The sequence below is a fragment of the Macrotis lagotis genome, chromosome 1 (assembly GCF_037893015.1).
Source record: "Macrotis lagotis isolate mMagLag1 chromosome 1, bilby.v1.9.chrom.fasta, whole genome shotgun sequence".
In the NCBI taxonomy this organism is placed as follows: domain Eukaryota; kingdom Metazoa; phylum Chordata; class Mammalia; order Peramelemorphia; family Peramelidae; genus Macrotis; species Macrotis lagotis.
The window spans coordinates 726,390,244-726,402,500 of NC_133658.1; the positions used below are offsets into that span (position 1 = coordinate 726,390,244).

The window sequence follows — 12,257 nt, forward strand, 5'->3', positions numbered from 1 at the left end:
GACAACAGTTCTAGAACCTGAAGCAGAGAACTGGCTCTGGGAACTAATAGTTTTTTTGGTTTGTTTTTTTAAAGGCTTAAAAATTTCATCAACTTTGGTTAAAACAAAACCAAACCAAATCCAGACCATCCAGAACACTAGTTGCTCTGACTTCATGTTTTGGCATGTAAGATTTGAATGAACTGAATTAGAGCAAATGCTTAGAATTTTTTCCTTAAGGACCTGAGCATTTATAGAATCACAGCCTCAGAAGCTAGGAGGATGTAAGAGATCATCCTGTGAACTAGTTTAGAACTTCAGTGTTTCCTGGGCTTTTCTTTAAAAACAGTCCCCCTTTGGGCTGCAACAAACTTAGCCCTTTGTGTGGTCACTGAGGCTTTGGTTTCTGCCCTATAGGAATAACTTGGTAGCTGTCAGCACTGGCTCAGACAGAGGGGTAGGGTGTGGCAAATTTTGGCTAGGGCTGGGCTACAGCACTAATGCTGTGAATACCTTGGTTTGAATTTAAGTTTCCAGCTTGGCAACTGAACTTCCCTGTTACAAAGAGCTCCCTATTTCTTAGGCAAGGAAGAAGGGGGAAAGCAAACTGTACCTTTAGCCAAAGAAAAAGCTGAAGTGGGTTATTTTCATGGAGAATATACTGTACCTCTCCATCTTCCAGCTCCACATCTAGGAAATCAAAGTCTCTGAAGACTCTAAACTGTTGCTCACTGTTGGTGTCGTCCATGTTCTCCTGCTCTCTGGTGCCGTCTTCAGAAGATACTAGGCTTGTCTGGTGCTCTAGAAGGTCCAGATCTCCACACGAGGAAAAAATCACCTAGGAATCAAAAGATTACATCTATGACAAGCAGTCCTCCCTCCACTTGTTTCTGTTATTAGAAACTGTAACTGATTTTTCAGAAGCCTGTATTTCCAGTACACACCTAATTCCTTAAATGAGTATTTTTAGCGTGTGTTCTTCCCTTATTTATGTTGGACAGGTTCCTTCAGATTAGACTTGTACAAAGACAAAACTTCATGCTGCAGGAATCTGTCCAATAGTTGGCTACCTCCTAATGGCTGCAAATGGGACAATGTCTAAATGTTAGGTATAATAATATATTTATAGGAATGAAATTCTAAGAGCTACTGTCAGACCAGGCAATGTTATTGCAAAATGAACTAACGGCAAGAGCAAAGAATTTAACCCATTCAGAAAGGATTAGCTTTTAGCCAGGCACTAGAAGATGCCAGGAAATATGACTACACTATTACTAGTACCTAGCAAACACTCAGTAAATATTTTTTACCTGGAATGTAATAGGTATAAGAGTAAATGGTTATTTACTTTTTATTTTAACAAGGCAGTAGGGTTAAGTGACCTGCTCAAGGTCACACAGCTAGGTAATTGTTATGTATCTGAGACTGGATTTGAACTCAGATCTTCCTGACTCCCAGGGTCAATGCTGTATTCATTGCGCCACCTAGCTGCTAGCTAGGTGGTTAGCTGCCCCCTGGTTGTTTACTTTGTGAATATTATAGATGACCCTAATTTGGTCTCAAGCTCTTATCTCACTGAAGTTGAAAATATTTTTAGAATTTAGAATTTTAACACATTTTTAATATAGCCTTGAAAATATACACATACATCACTTGACAAGGTACTCTAAATGATTCATGTGACCACCTTCTACAGACTGAATACAGGTTATAATTTAATTGAAGTCCACATTATTTTCTCCTCAACATTTGTAGTTTGCTTTTTTTTTCCTGGGGGAAAAAATGAGTAATTATTCATAAAATGAACTGCTAGGTGGTACTGAGTCTGAAGTCAGGAAGACTTCAGTTCAATTCTAGCCTCAGACACTTATTAACTATGTGATCCTGAGCAAGTCACTTCACCTTGTTTGCCTCAGTTTCCTCATCTGAAAAATGACCTAGAGAAGGAAATGGCAAACCACTCTAGTATCTCGGCCAAGAAACCTGAAACAGGATCACCAACAGTTGGATATAACAAATGACTGAATGACATTAATAAAACATATAATAATAATAATAATATAAAGCACATCTCTTAGACAGTTGTTACAGATGAAGTGTGCTTTTGGAAATGACATGACATCAACACTTTTATTCTGGGGAGTTTAAGACTGCTCTTGCCTATTACTTCATTTAGACAGAGGAATTATTAAATACAGTCTATGTTCCAGATACTATGCTAAGTACTGAGGATACAAATACAAAAAAACAACATGGTTTCTATTCTTGGGGAGTTTATGTTCTAATACCCAAAGATAAGACAGGAGGAAGCTTCTTATCCATTGGCTTACTTTAAATCCCAACTAAAACCCATCTTCTACAGGAAACCTTCAAACCCCTCTTAATTCTAATGCTTTCCCTCTATTTTCTATTTATTTGGTATATAATTTGATATATATATATTTCTTTGTATGTTGTCCCCCCCCCCATTAGAGTGTAAGCTCCTTGAGGGCAGGGGCTTCTTTTGTCTTTTTTTTTGTATCCTCAGCAAATAGCCTAATGCCTATCACATAGTAGATATTTAATAAATGTTTATTAGTTAACCGATTGATTTAATATTATTGGTACATGGTTTTGGTACATGGCTTGCATATGGGAAAATGAAGGCAAAGAATACTGGGGAAGGGCAAGTCAACAATGATAAAAAGAACTGGAATTCAGATCTTCAAGCAAGTAATCTTTTTGAGCATATGTTATTTGTCTCAAAAGAAAAATTAATAGTTAGTGTTGAGGATACTTTGAGGCATTATTAGAATATAAGATTCTTTCTGTCAAGGACTGTTTTTTTGTTTTACTCTGGGCTGCCCAAATTCCAAAGTCCTTTGTATATTAGGAGGTATTTAACAAGTGCCTAAAATATGCATCTGAATTTGAACCTGGTCCCCTGACTCTTAGTTTAGCACTGAACCATGCAGTTTCTCTTGCTTCCCAGGGAATAAATGACTTAAGTATACCCTGTGGATCTGGTCCTTGTTAATTTTAATTGTTTTGGCTACTAACACAATCTGTTAATCATACAAATGTCATAAATTTGCAGCTGCTTCCTCATTGCGTATAATACTTAAAACATCTACCAGTAGAGATATATATTTTAAAGTAGTAAATGAGTAGATAGGTGGTTAATTTTCTTTACTTCTATACATTTAATAATTCAGCAAATATTTATTTAGTGTTTCTAATGTCCAGAGAATGTAAGCTTTTTTTTTTTTTTAGGTTTTTGCAAGGCAAACAGAGTTAAGTGGCTTGCCTAAGGTGACACAGCTAGGTAATTATTAAGTGTCTGAGACTGGATTTGAACCCAGGTACTACTGACTCCAAGGCCCGTGCTTTATCCACTATGCCACCTAGCCGCTCCTGAATGTAAGCTTCTTAAGGAAAAGGGTCATGCCATTCAATAAATCTTTATATTTCCAGAACTTAAAAATCATAATTACCACTGTAGAGAATATTAAACTCTACCAAGTGCTTGCTGAAAACTGACCAAAGTGTTTTGATGATAGAACTGTCAATCAACCTTGAAGAGTTCTTAATCTGGAAAATGTAAACTTAATTTTTTTTTGATAAATTTAATTCAATATAATTATATCATGAAAATTATAAAACCCCATGAGACAGGTATAATATAGGTATCAACCTATTCACTTGACAGAGAAACTGAGGATCAGAGAGTTTAAGTGATTTGATCACATTCACCTAGCTATAAAAGGCAGGATTCAAACCAAGTTCAGTCTTGACTGTGTTCAGTACTCTCCCCTAAACCATTTTCTTCTTGCATTTGGTAGATGATTAATAATTTTAGCTGAATGAATGGATGAATGAATGCACAGCACTTTGCTAGGGATTTGAGAAGATTAAAAATGACAGTGCAAGGCACAATTCCTACCCTTACAGAATTTAAACATTCCAGTATAGGGAATACAATTACAAGTTAATGTATGAGGAGTACATTAAGAGAAGTGCAGGGGGCGGAGCCAAGATGGCAGTGTGAAGGCAGTATTTCCCCGGGAACTCCTTCCCCCCAAACTCCACAAATGATGACTCTAGCCAAAATTTAGAGGGGCAGAACCCACAAAAAGACTGAGTGATACATTTTCCCAGTCCAAGATAACTTCGAAGTTCCGCGGGAAAGGTATGTTTCACCAGGACTGGGGGTTGGAAAAAATCCATGGTGTAGCGCAGCCCAGTCCAGCCCAGAGATCACCTACAACAGCTTGAAGGGGCGGGGAGAGAACTCTGCTACTCCAGAATGACTGGAATGAGGAAGCACCAGCCACAGAATCTGCAACGAGAATCTGGAGAAAGCAGCCTGCACACCCAGAGAGAGTAAGGCAAGTCTGCAGAGATTGCTCTTGCTTGTGGTAGGACTCTGTTGTTTGCCTACACTCAGACCCAGGTTGCAGTTTGAGCTTCCATACTAAGATAGCTGGATTTTCCTTATAGCTCCAGGGAAGAGGGAAGTATAGTCCATCTACATATCAAATCACAAACAACAGAGCATAAGACCTTGGAGGAATAAAGGTCCCAGTGGGGTGTCCCCCCCCAAAAAAAACCCCCAAAGACTTGTAAATGCTGTCTTGGGCTGAGGAAATGAGTGAACAACAGAAAAAGAAGAATCTGACCATAATTACTTTAGTCACATGGAAGATCAAAACACATACTCAGATGATGACAAAAATCGAAGCTTCCTTATCCAAAATCTCCAAGAGAAATAGAAAATGGGCTCAGATTATGGATGAGCTCAAAAAAGACTTTCAAAAGCAATTAAGGGAGATGGAGGAAAAATTGGGAGGAGAAATGAGAGCAATGCAGAAAAATCATGAAAACCAAATCAAAATAATACAAAAAACACTGAAGAAAATAATATGTTAAAAACCAGTTTAGACCTAATGGAAAAAGCAAAACAAAAGGCGAATGAGGAGAAGAATGCCTTAAAAAGCAGAATTGGCTAGCTGGAAAAGGAGATAAAAAAGCTCTCTGAAGAAAATAACTCCTTCAAATGCAGAATGGAATTAAAGGAAGCTTATTACTTTGCAAGAAGAAATAAAACTCTTCCAAAAAAAAGTCAAAACTTAGAAGAAAATGTAAAATGTAATATTGGAAAAAAAATCAACCTCGAAAACAGCTCCAGAAGAAATAATTTAAAAATTATTGAGATATCTGAAAGCCATGACCAACAGAAGAGCCAAGACTTCATTTTTCAAGAAATAATACAGCAAAATTGCCCTGAGATCCTAGAAGCAGAGGGTGAAATAGAAATTGATGGTCACCTCCTGAAAGAGATCCCAAAAGAAAAGCTTCCAGGAATATTATAGCCAAATTCCAAAACTCCCAAATCAAAGAAAAATTTCTAAAAGCTGCCAGAAACAAACAATTCAACTACAAAGGCTCCAGTCAGGATTACACAGGATCTGGCAGCATCTAAATTAAGGGCTTGTAGGGATTGGAATATGATATTCTGGAAGGCAAAAATCTTAGTTTACAACCGAGAATCAACTACCCAGCAAAACTGAACATCTTCTTTCAGGGGAGAAAGATGGATTTTCAATGAAACAGGGGACTTTCAAACTTTCCTACTGAAACAACCAGAGATGAACAGAAAGTTTGATCTCCAAGTACAGGACTCTGGTGAACTATAGAGGGAGTGGAAGTGAAGGACTGTAAGAACTTAATGATATTGAACTGTTTGTATTCCTGCATGGAAAGAAGATATTGATAACTCATATGAACTTTCTTATTTATAAGAGCTGGTAGAAGGAGCATATATAGACAGGACATAGGAAGGAGCAGAATATAATGGTATAATATAGTAAAAAGATGGAGTCAATGGGTGATAAAGGAAAGTACTGGGAGGAAGGAAAAGGAGATGAAGAAGAAACTAAGAAATTTCACATAATAGTCAAGAAAAAGCTTTTTCAATGGAGTGGAAAGGGGGAAGGCAAAGGGAATGAGGGAATGAGTGAGCCTTCACTCTCATCAGAAATGGCTCAGAGAGGAAATAACATACACACTTAATAGGGTGAGGAAATCTATCTTACCCTAGAGAAAAATGAGAAGAAAGGCATGGGATAAGGAGGAATGGGTGGGGGGAGGGAAGGGGGAAATAGGTGATAGAAGAGACAGAAGATCGAAGGAAAGGGTACTCAGAAGCAACACACTTTTGGACAGGGCCAGGATGAAAGGAGAGAGAGAGAGTAGAATGAGAGTGGGGAGAAAGAGAATGGAGGTACAGCTAGTAATAGCAACTGTGGGAAAAATAATGAAACAACTTCTCTGGTGGACTTATGATAAAGAAAGCAACTCACCCCAGAGACAGAAACACTGAAATTTGAACACAGACTGAAGTATTATTTTTTTTCTCTCTTTCTATTCTTGAGGTTTCTCATCTTCTTGGGGGGGGGGGAGGGGGTTTATGTTTACTCTTATAACACATTCAGCTTACATCAATGTATGGCATGGAAACAATGTAGAAACTATCAGACAGCCTTCTGCTGGGGGTGGGAGGGGGGAATTGTAGAATTCAGAGCCTTGAAAAAATGATGGGTACATATTACTATTGTATATAATTGGAAAACAAATAAAATGTTAAAAATGAGAAAAAAAGAGAGATGTGCAGATAAAGTAAGATGTCTTTGTGGTTTTAAGACTACAGCCTTAAGGGGAAAAGATCCTTACAAACTGAGAGGATCTGTGAAGGCTTCATGGAGGAGGTGGCCTTTGAGATGGGTTTAAGAATTTCAAGTAGTGGAAGAACAGGATAAGAGTAGAAGGAAGGCATTTCAGATAGGGCAAAATCATAGACGAAGGCAAAGAAATGGGAATGAAAGTGTTTAAGAGGTTATAAGGGGAGAGAGAGCAGAAGAAGGAGAGAGAGGGGGGGGAGAGAGAGAGAGAGAGAGAGAGAGAGAGAGACAGACAGACAGACAGACAGACATGGTGATTCAGTTTGGGTGGATTTCAATTACTAAAAAGTAAAGGGTATAAAGGATAATAATATGAATAAAGATGGAAAGGAAGAGAGGTGCCAGATTGTGGAGGGTTTTGAATTCCAAATGAAGTGGTTTGAACTTTAGTTGCTTAAGCAATAAGAAGACAATGAAGGGTTTTAAGCAGATAATTGGTATAACGAGATTAATAAATAAGGAAGAGTAATTTGGCAGGATTGATAGATAGCATGGAGGAGAAAGAGATAAGAGGAAGAAAGAGCAGTTAACCAGTCCCTGCAATAGTCTAGGTAGGTGCTTATAAAGTTCTGTTCTAAGATGGAATCAGTAAAAAGAAAGGAGGGGAGGTAGATATGAGTAATGCTGTCCTCATAGAATCACTGTACTTGACAACTTGTTGGATGAGAGAGGTGAAAGAGAGGGAAACAGATGATTGTGAGGTTTGGAGCCTGGGTAACTGAATCTTTCCTTTATATTTCCAGTACTTACTAGTAACTGGCATGTAGTAGTTGGTTAAGAAATGCTTGCTGATTGACTGATTGGTTAAGTGGAAGATGGTGTCATTGACAGAAACTTGAAGTTGAGGGGTAGTTAGGTGGTGTAATGAATAAAGCACCAGTCCTAGAGTCAGGAGGACCTGAGTTCGAATTCAACCTCAGGCACTTAATAATTGCCTAGCTATGTGACCTTGGGCAAATCACAAACAAACAAAAAATTATGAAGTTAGAAGGGAGAATGGACTTTTATTGAAAGATAATATATTAATTTTTAGAGATTTCAAATTTGAAGTGTTTATGGGACACCCAAATGGAGATGCCACATACATATTTGGATATCTGGGTCTGGAACACAGGAGAGACGAAGACATAGAGATAAAGAAGCATCTTTAATGTCATCATTGAATCCATGAGAATGAATGAGTTTGTCAAGGGAAAGAAGAGAGTCAAAGATAGAATTTGGGGAGCATAAGTACTAAGAAGACATGAAAAAGAATGCTGAAGGAGGTGAAGAAAGGAAATTCTAGGAGATAGAAGAATGTTTTATCTGAGAAGTTAAGGGAAGAGAGCTAATCTAGGCAGGAATGGTCAATATAGTAGGAAACATATTGACTTTGGAGTCAGCTGACCTGGTTTTAGTACTACTCAGTACTTCTGTTACCCTGGGCAAGTACTTTGACCATTCTGGGTCACAGTTTTGATTCTGGAACAACCATATAGTCTACAGTCCCTTACAATGCTAAATTATTGATACTATAATAAAATGTAAAGGTAAAGAAAGAAGGGAACTGAGGAATAACCATTTGGGGAATATTTTTTTTTGTTAAGGCAACGGGGTTAAGTGAATTGTTCAAGGTCACCCAGCTAGGTAATTATTAAGTGTCTGAGGCTGGATTTGAACTCAGGTCCTCCTGACTCCAGGGCTGGTGCTGTATTCACTGCACCACCTAGCTGCCCAAGAAATAATTTTAATATAGTGGTAAGGTTGGAGACTATATTGCAAGGGTCTGAGAAGAAAGAATGGGTATGGTGCCAATAGGGACAATCTGCTTTTTAAAAGACGTTCGGCAATGAAGAAGGAAGAATGAAATGGTAATTGAATGGGATAGAAGGCTCACAGAAGGCCTTTTTCTTTTTTTAGGTTTTTTTGCAAGGCAATGGGGTTAAATGGCTTGCCCAAGGCCACACAGCTGGGTACTTATTAAGTGTCTGAGGCTGGATTTGAACTCAGGTACTCCTGACTCTAGGGCCGGTGCTCTACCCACTGTGCCACCTAGCCACCCCTCAGAAGGCTTTTAAAGTTATGTTTGTTGAATGGAAGAATCTTAGAGAGTTAATATTGGTAGATTATTATATAAGGAATACTATGTTGTCTCATATTTACCTTTGTTGATTGTATATTGGAAATGAAGATATGGCATGGTAAGAGCTGCATTTGTGCAGAAGTAACTCCAATGGGAGCAGAGATGATGAATATTTTGTGGGCAGGTATTTTTGTAAGGCAGTCTCTTCACACTGAATAAGAGTTTAAGGAGCTTGTGAAATTAGAAGCAATGGGGACCTGTCCCCAGGGGTATGAGGAAACTATTTACCATGTTTGGTTATTTCTAAAATAGGGCAGATTAAAAACAGTCGTTTGGAGTTGAAAGGCTGCAGGGGCTATCATCTAGGGACTATATCAGACGCTAAAACTTGGACAAGTGATCAAAGTCTTTAAATCATATCAAATTCCTTTAGTTTTCTAGTCCCAAAGAAAACAATAAAGAAGGACTTACTGAAGGGTTTTTGCTTAACCCCACTTCTTGGCCACACAGAGTAAGTACATGAACCAGTTTCTCCTTTGTCCTTTTCTGGAAAATAAATGAGTAAAGTAAGTTTTTTCATAGGATTACACATTCCAAGTCATACCCCTTTCCCAAAGAGAATTGACCCCAGGGATCTCTCAAAGGAGAGTCTAAAATATCCCTTGGAAATCTATTTTATTGTCTAATAACCCTCAACATCAATAGATACCTAAGTTTCTCATGGTACCTTTTGCTATACAATGCAGGAAATCCCTTATTGTTTTTCTAAACCATATTAAGTTCCTCCAACCTCAAGGAAAATTATATACAACTCTAACGCTTCCCAAAACGGTACTGCATGGTACAAGTGGTACAAGCCTCTATCTGATCTTCTCACTTGGGGAGTAGGAGGAAAACTGTGATCTCTAGGGGACACTAAGAAACTCTATAATCTATTATACTGCTTCTCTCAGGCTTATTGGTCATTCCTTTGCTTGTTATTAAGATTGAAGACAGGTCATCTGAGTTAACAGTACTCCCACACTTTCCTAATGCCACAGTTCTCCTGAGGGGACTTTCTCCTAACATATATCCTTTAATGCTTGAATCATTCTGATTGTGAGGATGTTAGGATAAAATTTTCTAAACTTAGATTATAACAGACATATTTAGAGTTAAATGGACCCTCAGAGGTCATCAAAAATGATCACCTCATTTTACAGATGAGGAAACTAGGTCCAGGGAGGTTAGGAGCTGACTCAGGGTTATACAGATAGGAAGCATCTGAAAACAGATTTAAACCTAGTTCCTCTGACTCCAAAACCAGCTTTATGATGTACCTCTAGTTCTCATCTCAGAGCCAGGGGTCTAGCTCTACTGTTAACACTTAATAAGCATGGTTTTGATTATAAGTAGTAGTTTTATCTAATGAATTTGGATTAAACTCCATTCACCTCTTGGATGCTCAATGGCATGAGTCTGGGACTGACATATTGACATCTTTGGGGGTATGTGGGAGCCAGAATGATTCAACCAGCTTCCCATATAGGATTCTGGTTCAGGAGTTCTCCATAGGGTTTCCTCCCAGATGAGTGTGCAAGGGCTACCTGAGAGTATTGAGGTCTTTTCCAGCTCACAGGAACAAGGACATTGGAGTTGGAGCCTGATGAAGTGGAGGAAGTGCTTCGAGTGACTGCCATGGCCCTAGGTTTTCCATCTCGACCAGAAGAACTCTGAAGCTCATCATAACGCCTCCCAATAATTGGAGTCTTAAAAGAAAGCACAAACAATAAATGCATCCCTCCACTTCCTTAGAAAGTTGAAGGAATAATAAAATACTCAATAGCTCTGCTCAAAGACCCCTAAAATAACTTTTTAAATATTCTAATAACTGTGGAAATTCCTTTTAAGTTCACAGATGGCTACTTCTCCTAATCTTTCATTGATCATCATAAGCACCACTAAGTCCCCAAAAGGAAGTCGGTCTCTGAAGGGCTGACATTCTGATGATCCAAAATTTTCATAATTTAAGTAAATTTTTCCTAGGACCTAATATATGTTGTATATGTTAGAAGGAGAGAGAGAGAGAGAGAGAGAGAGAGAGAGAGAGAGAGAGACCCATCACACACACACACACATAAACACATATGAAAAAACCCCATAACTTTCCGTTTTAATACCACTGACCAGAGACTGAGAATATTGGGTCACTTCCATAACACTGAGAAATCTGAGTAGGACCTTAAGAGAGATTGGACTTAAATTTAAAAATTAGACTTGAAAAGCCCAATATTAGAATTTGACACTCTTTTTTTTCCCCCTGAAGTATATGTTTTTACAAAATGTTCTTTCATCTTTTCTACCTTCTTTAAGAAATAAAACCAAACCTTATTGCTCTCTTCCTTTAATGTTTGCCATAAAACAACAGTATAGGTTGGGACACGAATCCATGTAGGAGGACACAGGTGATTGTCAGTTTTTAAGTGTTAAAGTTCAAAAGAATTTATGACTGTTAGAATAAGAAATTTTGTTCCTTATACTTCCCGCCTAAATGTTTTGGCTTAATCAGTGAATCACTCAGCAAGAATTTATTAAAGTACATATACAGAACAGGAACTGTGCTTAGCAGTTTTCTCTCCAAAAGCCTACATTAATGCATTTTAATTCTCTCTCTCTCTCCCCCCTTTCTCTGTGCCTATATATTTTATATATAATGTCTAGTTTTGTATATATATGTATATATATATATATATATATGTCTATGGATATATATAGTCTAGCTTTCATATGTATATACACATATATAAATAATATGTTACAAATGAATAATATAAATATGAAATGAGTACCGACATTTTCCAAGAAATAAAAGTAGTTTACAAGAGAAAACATGTAATTGAGATGAGAAAAGGTTTCATGCTAAAGATGGTGTGTGAACTGTGTTATAAAGGAAAAGAAAGATTCTCTGAGGAAAAGGAAAGAATGCATTTCAGACATGTAAGAAGGCCAATGAAAAGGTGATGAAAAGGAAATTGGAGGTGAAGTGATGTGTGTGTGTGTGTGTGTGAGAGGCACAGAGAGAAAGTCTGTTTGGCTGAGAGGGTGGGAGGGGAAGATGGGGTCTAGTGAGGTTGGAAAGACAGTTTGGGGCCAGGTTGTGAAGGGTTTTCAAAGTTAAATAGAGATGTTTACTTTTTATTCTGGAGGTGGTGGGAAGCTACAGTTGACTGGATAGGGGAACTGCATGATCAATTCCTTTGGCAGCAGTGTGTAGGATGGATGGTTGTGGCCCTATCCATCAGTCTTTCAATGTTCTTAGTCTTTTAGGGAACAAAGTTTGCCAAAACCAGGAGTGAGGCTAGGGCCAGGTATTTGTACAGACATTTCAGAGTCCCTGGGGAGTCTGCTGGCACACTGTAAAACTTAAGTCAGCAAGAGTGTGGTGGTAGGTGGGCATTAGGAGGAAAAATATTCAGTCAATGAGAAGATGCATTTAATTCTCTATCTGAGTCTTCAGA

The 12,257-nt window shown here is 38.1% G+C and overlaps 1 protein-coding gene across 10 annotated transcripts in view; it reads right to left on the reverse strand.

Moving 5' to 3' along the window:
• Positions 1 to 12,257, reverse strand: part of FRY (FRY microtubule binding protein) — a 568,375-nt gene that overhangs the window by 43,816 nt on the left and 512,302 nt on the right. For all 10 annotated transcript variants that reach the window (XM_074216094.1, XM_074216087.1, XM_074216086.1 and 7 more), the window contains 3 exons: positions 10,347 to 10,508; positions 9,232 to 9,306; positions 647 to 817 (listed from right to left, as the gene is read on the reverse strand). In XM_074216094.1, the coding sequence (XP_074072195.1) occupies positions 647 to 817; positions 9,232 to 9,306; positions 10,347 to 10,508 (408 nt within the window). The remainder of the gene's footprint in view (positions 1 to 646; positions 818 to 9,231; positions 9,307 to 10,346; positions 10,509 to 12,257) is intronic.